Source organism: Vanessa cardui, chromosome 22 (assembly GCF_905220365.1).
Source record: "Vanessa cardui chromosome 22, ilVanCard2.1, whole genome shotgun sequence".
Lineage (NCBI taxonomy): Eukaryota > Metazoa > Arthropoda > Insecta > Lepidoptera > Nymphalidae > Vanessa > Vanessa cardui.
In genome coordinates this window covers 8,525,830-8,549,228 of record NC_061144.1, presented here as the reverse complement: position 1 = coordinate 8,549,228, position 23,399 = coordinate 8,525,830, and the positions used below count along the sequence as shown (strand labels likewise).

Here is a 23,399-nt window from a genome sequence, read left to right as displayed (position 1 = left end):
ATACTATATATCTTTATTTCTAATAAAACACTATCATATCATTTTAATTTTACTTCCAAATTTCCGATAATAGTTTCGTCGAGATTCAAAACTTAATTTTCGCAAATCCATAGTGAATATCATAGATTAATCAAGTCACCAATGAGATAGCGTCAATTTGCTATCAAAAATGTTATTTATTTGTCTTTTTCCTGTTATGGTTGGAATAAAGTAAACTAACATGCTATACGCATAAGAGGTATCTGTAAACGTTAAAATCCGAAGTAAGTATTCGGTCTAAAATATTAACGCAGGTAGAAACTGACAAATACGATCAGAAAAAAAAGGTTAGAATTTCTGAGAACGGTCGTATGAAGTGCAGCTTATAAAAACTTTTTTGTCGGCTAACATTTTATGAAAAGTTTAACTTTAAGAGGGGATACAGTATGGTTATTGTACACAGATTATTTAACTATAAGTAAAGGTTTCCTTACGTACATTTCGAATTTAAAAGTATAATGAATATAGCAGCGTCACTTCGTGTGTAGGTGATGACACCTACTACACAAAACAACTAGTGCGATAACAGTACGAATATCAACCCCATTTTCGAAAACGCATTTTTAAATTGATATGCGGTCTGTCAAATCGGCTTCCTTAACCTTTTAAACCGGAACATAAAAATATTAAGCCTATTTGGTGGAATATCAAACTGGCTACGACGTAGCTAAACCATGAAAAATCCTAAATAACACAAGATCGTTTATTTTAATCTAATTTGATAGGCGGAGCCGATTGAGAGCTCATTGCGTGGACATCGTAAGCCAATCGTTATGTATTACGCGATACAAACGTTTTATGTCGACTTATATACGATCAGTAATTAATTGGAGCCGGGACGGTTAGCTAGCATATTATATTCAAGACTATTAATGTGTTTACAAAATATTTGTTATGTGTAAACGTGAAAAAAAAACTAAGCAGACGAAAGAGATGTCTTATAGAAAAAAAACCTCAATTAGTAAAATGGAGACATATTTTATTTGTTATTATAAACTTCACATTAAGTGTATATTTATAACAACCATACCATACAGAAACATATATGGCTGGCCACTCGTGCGGTATTCTCATAGATAAAGAAACAATGAGATCGGTGAGATCTGGCGATCTTAGTTGTAATAACATATTAATAAAAATGTTTGGAAGTTCGGTTGGGCCATGGAGCGCGTATTTTGGTGCTGAATTTGTTATTCACAACTTTAGTACCCCCAACCGAACAAACAAACGAAACATACGCCAAGCAACAGCACAACAATTTGCTCACGAATTTGCGAACTCATATTGTTCGTAGTCCACTCAAAACTACAACATTGTTGTTCAATATTATGCATGAATAACGAATCTAATGTCCGCTCCCTCGCTCAATAATTTGAGAACAGTTATGAATTTAAATACTATTTTTTTCGCGGAACAGCCTATATGTATATACTACGATGTATGTATCATGTAATATTCTGTATCTAAGCATTGTTATCTATGTAGGTAGTTGTTAACAGTTATAAGTTTTAAAAGCTTTGTTTTAATATATTACAAATTACTATATATTCATTTCATTTATATATACATTTTTTTAACCTATTTAACAAGTACCTGATAATTAGTAGTATAACAATTCTTAAAAAGCATTACATTTGCTTTTTCTCAATAAGTACTGCACATAATGATTTTTAATAATTCACGTTCCTCTAAAAATTCTACTGATATCTGTGCAGTTGTCGGTAAAACGGTTACGGCAAGTGGCGCCAGCTCTGTTTTACCGACGAACATCGCCGATCTGTCATGGCGAATCGTGGTGTACGTTTCGTGCACAGTAAAACATAAATAATGATTCTTAGAAAATATATTTTACTAATGTGCGATAAAAAAACTCGTGCCTATTCTAAAATATCATGATTAACGTGTGAGTCATATAATTTAGGTTTAAGTGAGCGTTAAAATGGACAAGAAAAATGCCATTCGGAGAGGCAAGAGGCCATCCAAAGTTCTCGAAGAAAATTATTGGGATTGCAGCGTGTGTACATACAGGAATAACGCTGAAGCTTTTAAATGCTCAATGTGCGACGTTAGAAAAGGTAATTAAATGTTCATTTTACGCCTAAGTATCCAAAACCACATTATACAAAATGATTCTTAAATAAATTTCGGACGTGGATTGTTGGTTAAGAGTAATTTTCATAATTTGCAAAGTTAATTATTACGGCGAAACGAATTTGCATTGCATTAACTCGAGTGCCGTATAAATTATGCATAACCTTAAAAAGGTACGAAAGCAAGTATTGATTGGACGGAACCTTACTTTCGTCACATAAGAGAAACGTTTTGGTTAACATTCTTTGAAAGTAATAGGTGTAATAATTCGCTATTTAAACTGCCTCAACAACTTTTACTTAAATACTGAACATCACTTTTATGTATTTATAACATTAAATATACAGTTCTTAATCATAATATTCATGGCTAATTATTTTTTATGATACTCATAAGTAAAAGGCTAATTGAATGATTAATATTAAAACAATTCTTTTTTTAATCTGTTATGAATGTAAACAAATTTCCTATTAAAATTAGTACCAAAGTATCCCACGGTCAAGCGCCACCGTCGCCTATAACCCTATCACGATCAATTACCGTTACTATAACCCGATTCAATGTAAAGTGAGGACTTTTTAAATCGTTGGTATAAAAATCGTTGACCTTTTATCATACACGGCGTATTGTATATCTATTTATAATTTTATTATACCTGTATATTATTACAAGATTACTTTAAATGTATATAATTATTCTCGATAAATTCCGATAAGTTTTGTAATATGGGAAAATCTTTGTGTGTTTTTCAAAACAATTTTAATTAAGCAGCACTTATTTATTTATGGAAGAGAAAAAAAATGTTTTTGTTGGAATGTTTTTATTTTTAACGCATTGTCTCAGATAGTTTTCAAAGAGTTAAATCAATTATAAAAACTATTTAGCAGAGTGATATTTAAAAATAATAATACAAGGTCATTTTATAATATGTTGTTTCCTTAGTGATGTGAATTTGGGTTTTACCGAAGGCGAATCATCAGACATATTTTCCGATAAAAAATTATACGGTATCCAAATGTCGAACTTCCCATTCTTTCATTCAGTTGCTCGTAATATTACAATATCTCAATCCATTCAAGTGTTTTCATCTGTCAATGTGTATAAGACACAACTTTGATGTAGCATCGGCAAAATTCGTAAAACCGATCACATCCGAATCAAGTACGCTATCCCAAATTATCAAAATTTATTTCTAATTTAATATGATCTGTACACAAACGTAATAATTAGCAATATCATATGACTGAATATATTCGTCAATTTGACGCGTCGACTTACAAGCACTCACTTTCTCAGGTTGAACTGACGCGAGAATCTATAGCGACGAATAGTGTCGAATGGCGCGATAGGAAGCTATTTCTATTGGTTGTATAAATCGGCAGTAATCGGTTTGATTGAATTTGCCGATGCTATATCTAAGTTGTGTCGTACTATACGTCCAAAGAATTGTAGTTTTATCTTATTTTGCAATACTTCGTTATTACTGCGTTGTATGCGTATATTGATAATGAATGTTGGTTATATTTTTATATATAAATATCATATTACCAATAATCATTTTTAATATTGTGGTAGAATAGTAACTAAAAATTATAAGATAAAATTTAAACCTAACATTACATTTCAGTTGTAGCAAAAAAACCTTCGTTCATTGCTTAAAAAAAACAAGGATTAGTCCGTTAGAATTAAGCAATTATTTTACAATTAACTTTCTTTTTTTTTAATCTTGAGTTCTGTCAAAGTTTTACCAAGAGTGCGAAGTGTGAGTGTTTTCAACCGACTTCCAAAAGGAGGAGGTTATCAATTCGTCTGTATTTTTTTTTTTTTTTTTTTTTTTTTATGTTTGTTACCTCATAACTTTTCACTGGGTGGACCGATTTTGATAATTTTTTTTTTGTTTGAAAGGTAGTGCTTCCCGTGGGGTCCCATTTTTTTTATTTTTTTTTCCGATGATGGTATCCATGTGAAAACGACATAAGTCTTAAATTTGCATTATGTATATGCGCGACAAATAGGTGAATAACTGAAAATCACGTTAACCAATTTTGATAATTCTTTTTTTATTATAAAATATATACTTCAAGGGTACTTTGGTGAAAGTTTGGTAAGGTTCTGAGCACAGGATCCATGACAAAGTAACGGAACGGAAGGGAACGGAACAATTCTGAGGAGCACGTTAGCGATACTCGGTCGAATCTTTTATTTATAGGTTATTTGGATATTTGAGTCACCTTCCGTAATGTGGTTATGTTTATGTAATTATCATAGTCGAATATTATAATCAACTAGCTACCCACACCGGCTTCGCACGGGTGCAATACTGATACTAAATATACTACAGAATTTGTTTATATACGACATCACATCGCAAACTTCTAAAATTATCAGTGTTTCTTTACTATATTGTTCATGTTTTATATACACAAACCTTCCCCTTGAATCACACTATCTTTTAAAAAAAACCGCATCAAAATCCGTTGCGTAGATTTAAAGATATAGGGACAGAGAAAGCGACTTTGTTTTATACTATGTAGTGATGGAACTCCTATACGGCTCGCAGTTAGGGTGCGATATGGGGCAGAATTTCTTACTATCTTTAATCAAATTTTGTGTATGTGATGTGATGTCATATGATGTACGAAATATAGTTGGTCTTTTTCAAAGTTTTTTTGCTGAGTTCGATTACAGCTCTTTCGAGGGATCCTTGTAGTTTACGCCGCGTGACGTATTAAATCCGCATTTTCGAAAGTCTATTTTTGCTTTATTCGCAAGTTTCCTTTGAAATTGTCCTCGAAGTAGTTTCTGACTCATATAAACGGAACGTTTAATCTATCCATATTAAAAAAAATTAGTTAGTCAACATCAGCTTCACTTAAAATCAAAAAATAAATAAAATTTTAACAAAAAGAAAAACCGACTTCAAACAAAACAATATTTTAAAACAAATGAATATGCACGAAAAAGTAATAAAAATAATTGCGTATTCAACATATTTTTTAGAGTCTTCCTAAGTTAAATGAAATGAAAAATATTAGACTACTTAAAAGTCGATTAACGATTATATCATGTAGTTATAATTATTGTTATATTTGGAGTCGGTGTCAGCCAATAAAACCCTACAGTATATCTATCAAAAAACAATACGAGAATACTTTGACAAATATGTTTTTTACAAATTACCTTTTACACAATAATATACTGGATCAATCAAGGGGCTCGTATCGCTTCTTTCTTTTGATTGTTGGGGCAAGGGCACCGTGGCTGACACCGGCTCCAAATATACCAATAACTATAACTACATGATATAATCGTTAATCGACTTTTAAGTAGTCTAATATTTTTCATTTCATTTAACTTAGGAAGACTCTAAAAAATATGTTGAATACGCAATTATTTTTATTACTTTTTCGTGCATATTCATTTGTTTTAAAATATTGTTTTGTTTGAAGTCGGTTTTTCTTTTTGTTAAAATTTTATTTATAACTATTCATTTGATCGTCGTAAAATTTTGCATATGAGCTGTCATGGGTATAGAGGACATAAGGTCACACCTGTCGTACCAAGTGTGACCGAAGTCGCAGGCGAACACTGACTCATAATGTGTATCGTAATAAAGATGTGAAAAACAGATGGTGCTTCAACCACAAACTTGCGGTTTGCTCTGCATGCTATGTAGACGAAAATATTAATACATCTTGTTGTTATTCCGTGGAACATCCAATGTATCCATTATGAAAACACATGCACGAAATACCTTGTGTGGTAGTAATAGGCTTACATACGCTTACAACAACAACAACACCCTGTAAGTTCCCACTGCTGGGCTAAAGGCCTCCTCTCCCTTTTGAGGAGAAGGTTTGGAACATATTCCACCACGCTGTTCCAATGCGGTGGAATACATATGTGGCAGAATTTCTATGAAATTTGTCACATGCAGGTTTCCTCACGATGTTTTCCTTCACCGCTGAGCACTTCTACTAATATATGTTAATATTCAATTATGAATGTTCCAAACCATCTCCATAATGGAAGAGAAGGCCTTATCTCAACAGTGGGAAATGTACAGGCTGTTACCTATATCCGATTGGTCTAGGCGATGCTTGCGAGACAATTCTCCATGAAAATACCATAAAAATTGGTACATCAAGGTCTTTATCGTAAAGGTTTTTTTACTATTAACATTAATTGTTGATTTTTACCTCTGATGCAGCGTTACGTACTGCAACAAAATTTGTCCTTTTTGGAGGACGATTCTACTAATTTATAACGATACGTTCGTGATTCTATTTCGATCCAACGTCAACTAGATTATTTTGTTAGTAGATTAAGAAAACACAACGGCATTCGATAAGTTTAGAAATTCGAAATCGATACAGTGATAAACAATATGTTATTAGAATTTACCACTGTTTTTCCCTACTTGTTACAGAGATAAGGTAAATGTATATTTTCCCTATATTTACTCTGTGTATAATTTTCATTTATTATAATGTTTAGTTTAGATCTCCATAATATTTTTAAACATCACAAGATCTGTGTGAGATCAAGACCTTAGGGCGTGTACCGACACTTCCCCTTTACCAGAGCCTACCAACGTTCTGCCTACGATTTTTTTATCGTTATTGCTCCAGCTGCCTGCATGCATATATTGTTCCATTGAATAGAACACGTGATAGCAAGTTTAAAGCCGGTAAAGAGCGCAGACTACGAGTTTTAATGAAATTCCATCACAACTATATCAATCAATACGAATTGATGAAGCAAATTTATTATTTTCCATACATACTTTTTTTTTTTTTGGTATAAGTTGGCGGACGAGCATATGGGCCACCTGATGGTAAGTGGTCACCATCGCCCATAGACAATGACGCTGGAAGAAATATTAACTATTCCTTACACCGTCAATGTGCCACCAACCTTGGGAACTAAGATGTTTTGTCCCTTGTGCCTGTAGTTACACTGGCTCACTCACCCTTCAGACCGGAACGCAACAATACTGAGTACTGTTATTTGGCGGTAGAATAACTGATGAGTGGGTGGTACCTACCCAGACGGGCTTGCACAAAGCCCTACCACCAAGTGACAATTTGCCCGCTTATTAACTTTCTTTGATTGATCATTTGTTGGTTTTTAAATTAGTTATTTAATTAATTCTTCATTCATCGGTTTAAAATAATCCAACGAAAATAAAACTACAGGTAGCACAAAACGCGACCTTTGTGCTTACCAGTTAAGTATTCCAGAAATGTATATACATGCATAATGCATACTACTAAGTACGCAATAGAAAATTACTACACATACATGTATTGTACTACAGGAGACTTTTTTAATGCAATGCTAAACTGTATATCTTTGGTGTGGATTTCAGTACTGTGTACTACCTATTCATCAGATATTCTTCAATCAAACAGCAACACTTGCATTGTTTTGTTCCAGTTTAAATGCTTAATGAGACAGTGTAGCTACAGGCACAAGGGACATAACATCTCAGTTCTCATGTTTGTGGCTTGGTTATTATTGATTATGTTGCGTAATGTCAATGGGCGCTAATAACCACTCACTATAATGTCACAAATGTTCCTGATCGTCAAAATTTCGTAACCTACTAAATTATTAATAATTAAAACTTGTACCAAAGATTCAGCTTGTTTTGGAGATGGATTTAATATAAAGTTGTTATCATCACATAGTGTAAAACGAAGTCGCTTACCGCTGTTTGGCCCTATGTATGCTCGTGTCTTTAAAACTACGCAGTGGATTGTGTTGCGGTTTTTTGAATAGTATCTATTAAGAGTAATTTAAGAGTAAGGTTTTTGTATATAATACATGTTATATTAAAAATAGCATACGAATACAGTATTACACTCGAGCGGAGCCGGGTTGCGTCGCTAGTATAAGTATAAAACATCGTGAATTTTATGTTCATTGAATGTATATAGAATATAAATAAACGTTCCTCAAACGTTTTGGACTCGACGAAGCAGTACTTGGTGGTAGGGCTTTGTGCAAGCCCTTCTGGGTAGGTACTACCCACTCATTAGTTTTTCTACCGCCAAATAACAGTACTAAGTATTGTTGTGTTCCAGTTTGAAGGTTGAGTGAGCCAGTGTAACTACAGGCACAAGGGACATAACATCTTAGTTCCCAAGGATGGTGGCACGTTGACGATGTAAGGAATATTTAATATTTTACAGCGTTATTGTCTATGGGTGATGGTTACCACTTACCATCAGGTGGCCTTTATGATCGTCCGCCAATCTATACCATAAAAAAAGCATTTCTTCCTTCCATACTCCTCTGTTACTCGTCATCTGATCGTTCACATCACTATCTCTCATACTCTTCATACCTCACACTTCAGTCACTCCATTCATGGCTTATGTCTTCTCTTCCATCCCCTTACGCTCGTCGATCGTTAAGAAACAATGTATCTTTATATACTACATACATTCAATACATGAAAGAAAAAACCGGCCAAGAGCGTGTCGGACACGCACTTGAAAGGGTTACGTAGCCATAAGATGGGCCATAAGATTGTCTTAAATTTTCGCGATTATTACACATTTAAATAAAACTAATTATAACGGATGAATCGCGTATATTAATTACTTTTTTTTTTTTAAACATCCCGACGTTTCGAGCACTTTGCAGTGTTCGTGGTCACGGGTAGACTTAGTCTAACGTCGGGATGTTTAAAAAAAAAAAAATTAATATACGCGATTCATCCGTTATAATTAGTTTTATTTAAATGGGCCATAAGATGGAAATTTAGCAATCTCTATTTCTATCATGGCCCACTTCTGTATGTAGGTATGTAACATTCCTACTTATTTTCATAGTTTGTAGTTATTTCCATACATTACCATTCATTTAAAAAATAATTATTTATCGATAATTTTAAAAGCCAATTTTTGGATTATCAGTAGGTATACATCTCTCCACCAATTTTCGTGGCAATCGGTGCAGAAACGGTGGCGAACGAGCCAGGACAGACAGACGGACTGACATGACGAAACTATAAGGAAATATGGTATCCATATTATTAATATAAAGTAACTTTGTCTGTCTGTCTGTCTGTCTGTCTGTCGCTCTTTCACAACCAAACCGCTGAATATAATTTGATGAAATTTGTTATGAAGCAAACTTGAACTGCAAGAAAGGACATAGGATACTTTTTTTGTTTAAGATATGATAACCAACACACTAAAACGCGAGCGAATCCGCGGGCGAATACTAGTTTAAAATAAATACAAATGTCTCTGAAGAATGTCCCAGGACGATACCTTCATAATGTATTTTGAGATCTATTTTTAGCTTTTGTTTGTCTCGATAGATGAGCCGTTTAAGTAACTAAGAACGTAACACAGCTTCATTAAATTATAATAATTATAATCAATAAAACATATAATATGTATGTATTTTCATTTTCTCGAATGACATTTCGAACATATAGACAGACGTCTATATGTTCGAAACTTAGAGGAATTTAAAGCATAGCTCTATTCTATGACTTAATTAATTTTCTAAGAAAGGTACACATTTGGAAAGGAGGCATAACTTTGTTTATATATTTTTTTTAACGTCTATGGCTGGACTGATAACTTGTCTAAACATGAGCTCAAATGAAATTATAATTTTCGCTTCTATCAAATAAAAAACAACCTAAACTTATTTTCCATTTAATCTATATTTAAAATACAGCCAAGCGCGATCGTGACTTGCGCACGCTTTAACACCGTGAATCGATTTTCAGTCTAACACTAGGTAACGGAAAGTTGCACGAAATTATTATACCTATAAAAGTGCTTGCAATAATAATATCGTAAAAAGTCGAGGCTGTTGTTATTATAATGAAATGTTAGATATTTTATCATCGGCGACTTAGTTAAGTCGAGAGTCGTTGAGTCGAGATGGCCCAGTGGTTAGAACGCGTGCATCCTTACCGATGATTGCGGGTTCAAACCCAGGCAAGCACCGCTGATTCATGTGCTTAATTTGTCTTTATAATTCATCTCGTGCTCAGCGGTGAAGGAAAACATCGTGAGGAAACCTGCATGTGGCAAATTTCATAGAAATTCTGCCACATGTGCATTCCACCAACCCGCATTGGAACAGCGTGGTGGAATATGTTCCAAACCCTGCCCTCAATGGAAGAGGAGGCCTTATACCAGCAGTGGGAAATTTACAGGCTGTTACTTTTCTTTTTTTTTTTACTTTTTATAACATACAATCATTCCAATTAAAGGAGTTGATTTAAACAAACTTAGACATTTGCATATTCTATGCGATTTGGTAACAGCTGTATTATAGTATGCATGAAATATCGAATTTATTAAGTTGTCTTTACTTCACATGCGAATAGACTTAGACGTGGGCTTAAGTTCAAGTATTTTGTTAACAAAAAGGTCCCAGTTATTGGTTACAATTATTACGCCGATTATTACGATATGGTATAGTGTCGTGACATTCGTGGCTCTACTTGTATTAAAAAAAAAAAACTTGTTCTAGTTCTGTAAGGCCGATAAGCTCTACCAGATGTAGCCCTATTTTCCTAACATGTCGATATTGCGTATAATTTAAAAGTGCAATATTAGTTTAGTGTTGCCTGTACTTTTAAATTTCTACATAATTAACTCTCGGTTCATTCGTATTTTTTTGTTTCATACGTTCAATTCTCTTCAAGTACAGTCATACCGACATATCATTGGTAACAATTTGTATCACTAAGTGCTTAATTTTGTAATCATACTATTTTTTATTCCAATTTTTTGATGTGAAAACGTTTTTGTAATTGTTTAAAGTCCTGTCTGCTTACGAGTTGTGTACATACTATGTGTCGTCTTCGGTAGCCTTTTAATTCGTAAGCTACAAGCCAATGGTAGGCTCGTAGACAAATATTACTTACTTGTAGAAGCACAAATGCAGTCTTGGCCGATGTAGGCTGCTCAGTGCGAACCGTTTGTTAGTTTCTCTTAATTGGAAAAAGTGATTTCGTGATTATGAAATATTGTCGAATTTTGTACAGACTGACTACTTTTCAAAATGCGTATTCGTTAATTTTTATAAAGAATCTAATTTCATCAATTTCATTTGAGAAGTAACTTGATTTTCTTGTAGGTCGATTTCAGTAGGATTTATATTTCGAACATGGAAATACCCCTATTTCCAACCATAGTAAGAATTGTACCGTTGGAAGCTTGTTATTTATAAAGCCAGTAGTTTTTTTTAATGTGAAATATATTTCAGTCCTGCCAAACGCTGTTTCTACACGCGAAAACCGTTGTGTTTTCTTAAAAGAACGACTGGAGTAATTATTAATTAAATAAAATAATTAATCTTATATGTGTAACTAATCCTTATCTATTATATAGTATATAAACGGCGTCCAGATCTTTCCATCTTTAATCAGATACATCAAATCCCGTTACTGCATATAAGATTAACCTAAAAACATTATTTGAATATACTACAATGTATATTCGATACTGAAAACCTTTTACAACTATTGTCGATAGTCTAATGTAGTTGGTTTTAAGACGAGGAAGCGTGCTAATGGCGAAATTGTGTCGTGTTGGAATATAGAAGCAGGGAAATTAAATTGAGAAGCACAGCGAGGCCCGAGGCGGAGACGAAAGTAGTTTTGTACTGTGAGAATCTGGGTGTTGTGTATGCCATGTATAAATGAATGCCACGTGTATTTGTGTTCGATTTATTCATTAATAAATTCAAAAAAAGAATATTGTATTATTTCTTTTTAATTTATTGTTTTTCATGTCGAAGATCTCGATTTAAAAATCCATAGAGATACCACGGAGTCTTTCATATTTTCCATTTGTTTACGTACTTTTAGCGTTTAGGAAACTAGTGTATTGGTATTTAGTTCCGCAATTATATAGGCAGCCTTATAAATAAAATAACGGATAAGATTATCCGTATTATATTACAAAGAAACATCGAAAGGATTAATAATATTCACGTAACCTAGTTGAGACGATCGAGTTTGCGCGAATACATATGGGTACACGAAAATTGATCAATATATGAATGCACTCAAATCCATGAGGATTTGAATTGAGAAATGGTACTAAAAAGCGCCAGTCGATTATAAGGATTCTAAAAAAAAACATTTTATTATATACTCGTCATGAAACAAACCCTTATAGATTTTAAAAACATTTCACACAGATATTTTTGACTGTAATATGTGTTCCGTATTTTTGTATACTTCGGATTGATCTGTAACATTATATACATACTATCTATATACAACATAAAATAAATAGATTAAAGAAAAAACATAATTAATTAAACGTAATTAAAAAAACGTAATTTTTGTTTTGTATATTCTGCCTAAGTTCCAATTCTCGGCTTTCTCTACTGTAATATGCATGTACATATGTATTATACACTAGCGACTCGCCCGGCTTCGCACAGGTGTAATACTGATACTAAATATACTACAGAATTTGTTTAATTACGACATAACATTAGAAACTTTTAAAATCATCAGTGTTTCTTTACTATATAGTGCATTTTATATACAAAACCTAGATATCGTTGCACTATCTATGAAAAAACACATCAAAATCCGTTGCGTAATTTTAAAGATCTAATAATAAATAGGGACAGTATGTAATGATATTAACCTTATCTTTAATATATCTGTTTATTGAAATAAAACTAGTTATAACGGATTTGAATCGCGTATATTAATTATTTTTGATATTCCGACGTTTCGAGCACTTTACAGCGTTCTTGGTCACTGGTAGACGTTGGCGTTATAACTAGTTTTATTTCAATGTGTAATAATCGCGAAAATTTAAGACAACATCTCTGTTTATTGATAAAACCGCATAAAAGTCCGTTGCGTAGTTCGAAAGATCTAATTGTACACGCGGTGGGAAGCGACCTTGGTTATACTACGTAAAAATGACGCTGAACATAAAATTATGAAATGCAAACCATATAAAAAGTCTATAACAGTCTACGTCTTATAACAATAAGCTATCAGGTTACGAAGGCTAATTGTCAATTGGATTAGAAGTATCTTCGTGAATCCTTATAAAGGAACGGACGATAATAAGGCGATAAATTGAATTTTTTTTTAGTCTGGTACCTTTTTGAAACTAATTTTAAAATTAAAGTAGGATGTTCACAAGTTTAAGCAACGATATTCTTCCAGATTCATTTATTAACACTATTTTCACATTCATTTTACTCACTATATCTACCTAATTCTATGTATATCTATATCTATTTATAGGTATATATATATATATATATTATAAAACACAAATACGTCCGCCTCGTTCGATTTCTTGACATTCTTTTTCTTACCGACCAGTATCTGACATTCGGCCAATGTTAATCGTGAAAAATTAAAGTATCACATTACAACATATTCTAAAAATAGTCAATCGACGCATTATTAATTAAATGATTCTAATAAATTATAATTATACAATGTGGTAAAAATAACTCTTAACACATAGTATAAAACAAAGTCTCTTATCGCTGACTGTCACTATGTATGTTTAGATCTTTAAAATTACGCAACGGATTTTGATGCAGTTTTTTTTAATAGATAGAGTTTTTTGAGAGGAAGGTTTTTGTATACAATACATGAAGAATATTGTAAAGAAACTCTGTCAATTTAAGAATTTTCTGATTTGATGTCGTAAATAAACAAATACAGTGCAGTAGTTTAAAGATAAGTACCTAGATATAATAAACTCATGTCAACTTCATAAATGAAACTTTAGTCTTGTTCATAGTTCAGCCGTACACTTATAATGATTATAAATATATAATGTCTCATACTGGTACAGAGGCTGTATTAGAACCCTCATTAACTTTTTTAAATCGTAGCGTTTTTTTTTGCGAGAGACCAGATGGCCCAGTGGTTAGAACGCGTACATCTTAACCGATAATTGCCGGTTCCACCCACGCAAGCACCACTGAATATTCATGTGCTTAAATTGTGTTTTATAATAATGCATATCGTGCACGACTGTGAAGGAATACATCGTGAGTAATCATGCATGTATCCAAAATCATAGAAATTCTAACACATGTGTATACCACCAACCCTCATTGGAACAGCGTGGAATATATGTTTTAACCCTTCTCCTCAAAAGGAAAGGAAGGCCTAAGCCCGGCATTGGGAAGTTAAGAGGCTGTTATTGTATTTGTTGCACAATTTTAGAACTCCCTACCTACCTACCTTATAATATATCCAAGGTTTACGTATTCCGACTCAAAATGAATGTTTTATATCAAACAGGAACATCGACTCGTAAGCCTCGCATCAACCCGGCGCTGGTCGCCGCGCAGGCGGCCGGCACCGCGCCCACGAGCTCGCAGAAACGGCCGCGGTCCGCCAACTCGCTCAAGAAGAAACGACGCCAGCCTCGGCTCAACAACGTGGACAGAAGTTCCGCGCAAACAAGAGAGGTATGGGGGGAAGTATACGTTTATTATTCCTTATACCGATATATGAAAAATAATTGGGTAGTGCCCATTTTTTGATTATTTTTTGTTTTACTTCTTAGTAGGGCTTTGTGCCAGCCCTGGGTAAGTATCATTAGATATTCTACCGCCAAAGCAGGGTATTTAGTATTGTTGTGTTCCGGTTTGAAGGAGGAGCCAGGGTAACTATAGGTACAAGGGACATAACATCTTAGTTCCCAAGATTAGTGGCGTCTTGGCGATGTAAGGAAAGGTTAATATTTCTAACAACGCCAATGTCTACTGGTGGTGACCACTTACCATCACGTGGGCCATATGCTCGTCCGCAAACTTATAGTATAAAAGTTTTTAAAATGGCTAGGCAGACTGCCTACTTGATGGTATGTCGTCAACACGAGCACTGTATGAATTATCAACTTCATACATAGTTACGTGTCTCCAACCTTGGGGACAAAGATTGTTATGTTTGTGTGCTTGTTACACTGGCGCACTCGCATTTTAAACTGCAACACCACAATACTGAGTATTGTTGCTTGGATTTGCCATATATGTGATGATTGAATAATACCTATATACGCTCTTTGTATTTCTTTCCTTTGTATAATTGAGACATCTTAGATCCCATGATTGGTAGCACGTTACATCTCTAAAATATCCCAAGAAATCAGTTCAGTCAGAAAATAACATACCTTGAGTGTACCAGAAAATAATGTTTCTATAACGGTTTACTCTTATAGTAGTACTTTTGATTAAAGATGATTTAAATAAAAAGTAAAATATTGTTTCCCGCATTTCTAATTTGATTTTCAGTATATCTGACCTGAGCCAATACTGATACTTTAAAATTTTTAGACTTCCTAGTCGATAAGAGTTAAAAATATATGCAAACCGCAGTGATATAATAAAAAGAAATATGTTATCAATGTAATTTTTATATTAAGTCAATATTTAGAATATTTAAGAGCTTTAGTAGTCCTAAAAATCACGAGAAACTATTTGATTGTTTCGAGTTTCCTAGTAAGTTTATTGGTTAGTTTCAGCGATAACATTTGGGCGACCTAATAGTTTATACTTCTAACAAAGCCAATGTACATACATCAACGTCACATACATTACTCTGATCTCAATGTAAGTAGCTAAAGCACCTGTGTTATTGAAAATCAGAAGTAACGACGGTACAAACACCCAGACCCAAGACAACATCGAAAACTAATGAATTTACATTGAATCAACCGGGAATCGAACCCGAGATCTCGGAGTGGCGTACCCATGAAAATCGGGTACACACTACTCGTCCACCGAGGTCGTATATAAGTGAATATGACTACTTATCATAAGCAAGTCCATTTCCTACATAGCTTTTATATTAAATGAAGAATTTCAGTAGTTTCCGTTTAATTTTAAGAAGTATAGAATCGTATTCCGAGTGTGTTTGCCGATAATCTGTATCGGTTTGTCCCATCTTGCCTATTGTCAAGTTTTAACTAGTAACAAAGAGTATCAAATTATTAGTAACGTTCAGTTCAGTAAAAGGATTTTGTTCTACCAATTGTAGTATTGTAAGTCATAGGATATGAGTCAGAAATAATTAGAATATACAATCAGTTTTAGTTGATAGTTATTCTCATAGCAGACAGATCTATATCGTCGGATAATTGCTAGGGGTATTCTACTGGCTGCAGTGTTTTGTTCTATCCCAATATGGTGCAATGAATTCTCGTTAGACTATTTGCTACGATTGTCTAGCATGTTCTAGTAATTATGTTATTGATTCATAGTATCGGCATGATTTGGGTTTATTTGTTTTGTCTACAATAAAAAAGGTTTTCTGTTTTATTGGAACTCTTTGCCTAATTTATTGTTGAAAATCGAAATAAAGTTTTTTCGTTAAGAAAATGTCTTTCTGACAGATCGGAGCACTGAATTTTACTGAGGAAGAAATGCTCACTCGACAAAAAAATTGAGTCCGAATTAATTTTACATCAGTAAGTTGATTGTCAGGAACGCTTTCACTCAGAGCCGGACGTAGGTCCAGTGGCGTAGCTAGGTGAGGAAGGGCCCTAGTGCATAGAAAAAAAATCGGGCCCTCACCCCCTCTTTTTCATCCCTCTTTAACTAATAATTACTCTTTAAAATTATAAATACAAAATAAGAAATCTTGTGCACAGGGTCGTGATTTAGCCACAGAAGCGTTAGGTTTAGCTTAGCGGGCCCCCTGAACTCCGGGGCCCTGGTGCACTGCACCTCCTGGCCCTACGATAGCTACGCCACTGCGTAGGTCCTATCCTACTAATATTATAAATGCGAAAGTTTGTGAGGATGGATGTATGTATGTTTGTCACTTTTTCACGAAAAAACTGCTGAACGGATTTGAATGAAATTCTACAGTAATATAGGTTATATATATCAGAATAACACAAAGGCTACAATTTGTATTGATTTTATGTAATTTGGTCTGGGGTACATATCGAGTAACCGTGCGAAGCCGAGACTGCCCAGTGGTTAGAACGCGTGCATCTTAACCGATGATTGCGGGTTCAAACCCTGGCAAGCACCGCTGAATCATGTGCTTAATTTGTCTTTATAATTCATCTCGTACTCGGCGGTGAAGGAAAACATCGTGAGGAAACCTGCATGTGTCAAATTTCATAGAAATTCTGCCACATGTGTATTCCACCAACCCGCATTGGAACAGCGTGGTGGAATATGTTCCAAACCTTCTCCTCTAAGGGAGAGGAGGCCTTTAGTCCAGCAGTGGGAATTTACAGGCTGTTGTTGTTTTTGTTGTTTGTTGTGCGAAGCCGGGCGTGTCGTTAGTATACAGTGAAACTTGGTTAAGTGGGACCTGGATAAGTGAAATACCTCCATAACTGGAACTCATGCTGCGGTCCCATCACTTTGGCGTTGAATTACCTCTGTTAGTTAGACGAAGCAAACCTCTATAACTGGGATTTGTTATTTTGTTTTATCATTACAATAACCTCTACAAATGAGATAGCAAGTGATTTTTTTATGCATAAACTTCTGTAACTGAGATAACATTATCATCAATCAATTAACATTGTTTTGTATTTTTACTAACTTATTCTTTTTCTATCCCCAAATTCCGCACTTAACTATGTGTGTAATTTGAAGTTTCAATGACTCCCAAGTTTTAGTTTTGCTTTACTACCTTATAAAGGTGTTTATTTGCAAAATGTCAAAGCGCACCTCTATATCTGAGACAGATATTTATTTATACCTGGGTATCTGAGACACTGGGTTAGTGGAATACCTCTATAAGTGAAACAACATTGCAGGTCCCCTAAGTTTCACTTAACCAGGTTTCACTGTATTACATATGTTGTCTAAAATATTTGTCATGTCTCACATCTATCGTAAAATATTTCAATTGTGTTTTACATCATGTAAATAAGTTAAGTGTTGCAACATCGAAATACAATGCTATTATTAAATACAGAAAATTTAATTAGTCGTTTTATAGCGATATAAATATTTCACAAAATGGAAAGTGACGATAATAACAGTTACATAGTCGAAAAGGTGTAACAGAAGATACTCTACGATAAAATGTTTTAGATCAAGATATAAACGAAGTATTCACATATTTTACCATAAATGTAGATTTACGATCCGATAAGAAATTAAAATCTTTGAATTTTAACGATGATATTTCACTTTCGAGGCGATTCGCTACAGCTGATTTTTCACCTGCACACACAGCACATACAGCACTCCTTAAAATGCGAAGTTTTTACAAGGTTTACGTAATTAATTGAAATTTTAATCGTGTAGGTATATTTTTTCAATAAACCTAACATACAAGTTATGCATGAATATTGATTAGCGAATTTTCGTTCGTTTTTTTTTTTAATCGAGTTTCGAATAAAAACTTTTTAGTGACGTTCTATTTTCGTAATTCTTAATTACCTATAAATGGATGTTGAATGTGTGTGTATGTGAACTGTGTATGTAGGTTTGGGTAAGATAACGTGGCGCGGTATAAAAAAATTACTATGATTTTCGTACTTCTCTTATGTCTTAAGGAAATCAGAGTTTCAGGGTGAGGTGAGCTAGATAGTTGTTGATTTAGCAAAGTCCAAAAATGAATGGAATTGCAATATTTTTTATGTTATACACTTTCATCAGCAATTATACTAGTATTGATTATTAATAATTCAAAAACAACACAAGATATATTTATTGTTACTTTTGATAATACGTTATTTTTTTGTTATTGAAATTTCTAACGATTTTCCATCGAACGTATTATTGAAAATTATAATCATAATCTACGGCAGTCACTTTCCTTGAGCTTGCGCAATCGTTTTGAAAAGTAGTGGACATTATGTGAGCTACAGATGTAATTAATTGAACGATATAATAGTCGGAAATTGATTAATATAAGGCGTTATATCTTCCAAGTATCGACGTTAGGTAGTTGCATTATCTAATGTTTCCATTAAAATGACTTTATTATATAACATATTGAAAAAGAGTAACTACTGAGTTTCTTGCCGATTCTTTTTGGTAGAATCTACTTTCCGAACCGGAGGTAGCTTCACTTAATATAGTTGTTAAATGACGATTTGGAAGTGCTTTTAAAAGCCTATTTGAATAAAGTACATATATTTGACGACCTCTGTAGTCGAGTAGTGTGTACGCCGGTTTTTATGGGTAAGTCAATCTATGGTCCCGGGTTCGATTCCCAGCCGAGCCGATGTAAAAAAAGTTTATTAGTTTTCTATGTTGTCTCGGATCTGAGTGTTTGTGGTACCGTCATTACTTCTGATTTTCCATAACATTGTTTAATCTACTTACATTGGGATCAGAGTAATTATTTGATGTTAGCCAATATTTTGATTTTGAGTGTTTCAATTTAGCTTAGCTATGTGGCTAAAACATAATGTGTGGCTTTCTCTGATGTTATCTATTGTCCATCAGGTAACTGTAAGCGGCGTGACAGTTGTCATAACAGAATATAAACCCAAGAAGTCGGTTTCTAGCAGTTCCAGTGATGTCGAGTCGTCGAACGACGCGCGACCTTGATGACTTATACCAATGACCTATTTATACCTTTTCAGTAGCACTGCTGATGCCAGCTGATTCGATGGAATCGGTCTTGATCTTGATGCCGATAATTTATTTGTTATTTGTACAGTCAGAGTAAGAAAACCTTCGTCAGTTTTCAAATTCATTCCTCCATCAAGTCGCAAACTCTTAGCACCTTTTGAAACTAAAGTACTAAACTGACAACTGCATATAAAATTGGTTGAAAAACAGTGTAATATCTTTGGACTACGTCTAGTTTTAAATCAATATGAAATCTTTTTAGTGGCGTAATTAGTCATTCCAAATTTAAATTCGATATGATATCTTCTAATGAATTGTCAAAATATGTCTGTCAGTGTCATATATTCGGTCGGTAAAGCAGATCGCTCATACTGAGCACACGAAAATAGATCTTAAGGTAAAAAAAGGTCTTACTCCGACTGTACAAAGTATTTATGTATTTTCAAATATGGAAGAAAACTTGTAATTCTAAAATATATTTCGAATGTTCGATAATTGTTCTACAGATTAAAAAAAAAACAATTCGAGTCAAATTTCTGAAAAAAAAAGGTTTTCGATATTTAAAAAAGGTATGCCTAGGTCATGAAATTTTTCCATCTCGACTTATTCACAACTATTGTCTTAATAGTGCATACTGTTTATTCTTAGTGTAGTTATACATTTGATTCGTAGTATTTATTTTTTTAATTAATATCTAAATTTATATAATGAAAATTAACAAAAAAGCTGCCATGTATGAATTGCTTTGAAATTAATTTATTATTCTGTATTTATTGATGTTGTAATACGTGGCCATTGTTGTTGCATTCTTTAAAACTAAACCCAGTTTCTACGAAATATATTGATATATCTCATTTAACTTAGGACAAGATGGAGGATGGGTGTAAGTATTGGGGTTTCTGGTCTTAGTTTTCAAGAATGTTAAGGAGTTTTGGTCGTTTGGTGTAAATATGATGAAGACCAGCGTGGCACTGCCGAAGAGTAAGAAATGTAAATAGAAGTCGTTTGAAGGGATTGTATAGATTATTTTAATAGAAACCTTGATCTATTTAATGCGCTAGATGTCCTTACGAATATTTTAAATAATAAGAATAACAGGATTTGTACATTGATATTTTACTATCAGGATTCAAATGATCTTTTCGACGTATGTTATTATTGAAACAATAAGGATTTACATACGAAAAATTCAAGTAACACGCACAAAAATATTGGTTAACGACAATAGAAATACAAGGACCAGAGGTTATGAAATTTTTTGACCGTTTTAATCTACAAGATATTCACGATTTTTGTGATTACTACGAAACTGAGATATATTACAGTATTTCCCGTGTGACAATTTTTAATTGTTTTCTGAAGATAGGGATCTTCGTTGAATATTTGAGAATAATAATGCAGATTGAAATTTTTTTATCAGCTGACGTATACGTTATTATATAACTAATGTCTCAGAGTAATGTTTGGTCGATACAACTGACTGCAGTTGCGCATAGCATGCTCGAATCTGTAACGGTATGTACTGGCAGGTCAATTATATTACATTATATCAACAATCACAACAATGATATTGTTGTTTATCAGCATTCATCAATCAACAACACAGAGACACTTCATGAACCGTCGATCGTCGCGTCATTTATCACAAATCGTAAGATTTCTTGTTTTTATTTTTTGTTTGGTTTGGTAGACGATAGCGCAGTTTTTTAGCCAAAACACTAGGTAATTTTGTGTTAGGAGCGTTAAATAAGTATTTATTCTAGCTTTAAGTTTTTGAAGTAGGATTAATTTGAAAATCACAAATTAATATTCAATGACGGCGTAAGAGAAAATGTTTTTAGATTTATAGTACGACACAACTAGATATATCATCGGCAAAATTCGTAAAACCGATCACATCCGAATTAATTACGCTATCCCAAATTATCAATACACAAATGTAAATTACAAGTTGTAATATCATATGACCTAATATGTTCGCCAATTTGATTCGTCGATTTACACGCACTTGCTTTCTCTGGTCGAACTGACGTGAGAATCTATAGCGACGAATAGCTTCTAATAGCGCGATAGGGAGCTATTCCTATTGGTTGTATAGTATAGTAATTGGTTTTATTAAATTTTCCGATGTTACATATAAGTTCTGTCGTACTGTAATTTGATGTTTAATGGTTCAACAATCGAAATATATTTCTTAATTTTGCCATTGTGTACTGTTCGTGTTTTAAATAGTTTCTGAACGAAATAAAACGCTAGATGTCATTAGTAATAAATTATTTCATGAATAAATAATAATGTATATTTTGCGAATACGATGCAGTATTTTTATACGGTTTCATTAGTATCTAACTTAGTTAGTTTCTGTTAGCGATTACGTTATGACGATGCCAGGATCCTTATTTACATTAATCAAAAATATTATATCGATGTAGTAAGTTATAGAACCCGTATGTATAAAAATAATATAAAACCGTAGATTGGTTTGTATGCAACTGTGCGTGAAATGTTGTCGTTTATGAATATAATTTAAATATTTTTTTAAATTATAGTTACATAATAATTTAATTTCTGAATATATAGATCAAGCTATATAGACTTACGCGAAGCTTTATGTAACTTTTTCGAAATGTGAACAATTACTAATTTTTTAACTGCTTGTTCAGTATTTGTTTCTTTTTTTTCCTAATGGTCTTAATTTTACGTCCAATTTTTAAAGATTTATTTAATTAAAATAGTAATTGGATATTGATGTGCAAATATGATACAGATTATTACGACATCGTCTGTAGGACTTTAGATTTGTTTTAATATCTCCAGAGTTTGACATCATTTGATTTGACGGGAATCTGTCAAATGCTTTATTTGATTTTGTTTTTTTTTTTTTTTTATATTATAGGCAACGTTCTAACATAATTGCTAACATATAAAGATATAGTGAAATAGTTTGACACCAATTTTAATAATGAAATAATAGGCGTTTGTAATGTATTACAATTAGTAGGAATTTGTAGTGAATGTAAAATTTATCGTAATTAATTTTATAATTATTTTCTATATACAGTAATATCCGGATACAGTTCAGAATAAATAACGTAAGTCAGGGTGCAACTTAATTTTTTTTGTAGATTACGGTTTTTTTTTTACTTAATTCTTATTCCGTTTTTTTCTTTAAAGATGGACTTTATATGAGCGTGTGTGAGGTTTTTTCATTGTACCTATAATTTGCCTTGAAAATTGATTATTTTGAATTGTGTAATACATTGTGTTATATTGTACAAGTTATTGTCTATATCTTATAACTAAACAAAATGGATTACGTTATTAATAAGTATTAAATAATTAATACCTCTGTACGCAAATTGGTAATCATAAGTCTGGGTATTACTGTGTATACGTATAATTGTACATCTTGATGTCAACATAAACACTTTTTTTTTAAATATTTAAACTGTACGTGTTACACAAATGAGTTATGGAAAGTATAAAAATATGAGCCCTTACGTTTCGTGTTTATGTTGGCGAGTGTGTAAGGGGCCTTAGGTAAAAAAAAAATGGAATTATTCCAAGCGAATAATTCAGATTTATCGTTTTTTTTTGACTGATGCTTTTCGTTTTAATAGACTGAATTTTGTTATTTTAATAATCCAAGTAAAAACAACACTACAATTTTTATTTATAATTGAAATAATTGTTTAAATTGCGGCAAGTATGATAGTGTTATTAAA

The 23,399-nt window shown here is 33.1% G+C and overlaps 1 protein-coding gene across 1 annotated transcript; it reads left to right on the top strand.

Moving 5' to 3' along the window:
* The first annotated feature begins 1,805 nt into the window (after positions 1-1,805).
* Positions 1,806-19,981, top strand: LOC124539392 (YY1-associated factor 2). The gene is made up of 3 exons (XM_047116781.1): positions 1,806-2,114; positions 14,417-14,586; positions 19,546-19,981. The coding sequence occupies exons 1-3, from the start codon at positions 1,979-1,981 to the stop codon at positions 19,648-19,650; spliced, it is 411 nt and encodes a 136-aa protein (XP_046972737.1). The 5' UTR covers positions 1,806-1,978; the 3' UTR covers positions 19,651-19,981.
* Positions 19,982-23,399: the final 3,418 nt, after the last annotated feature.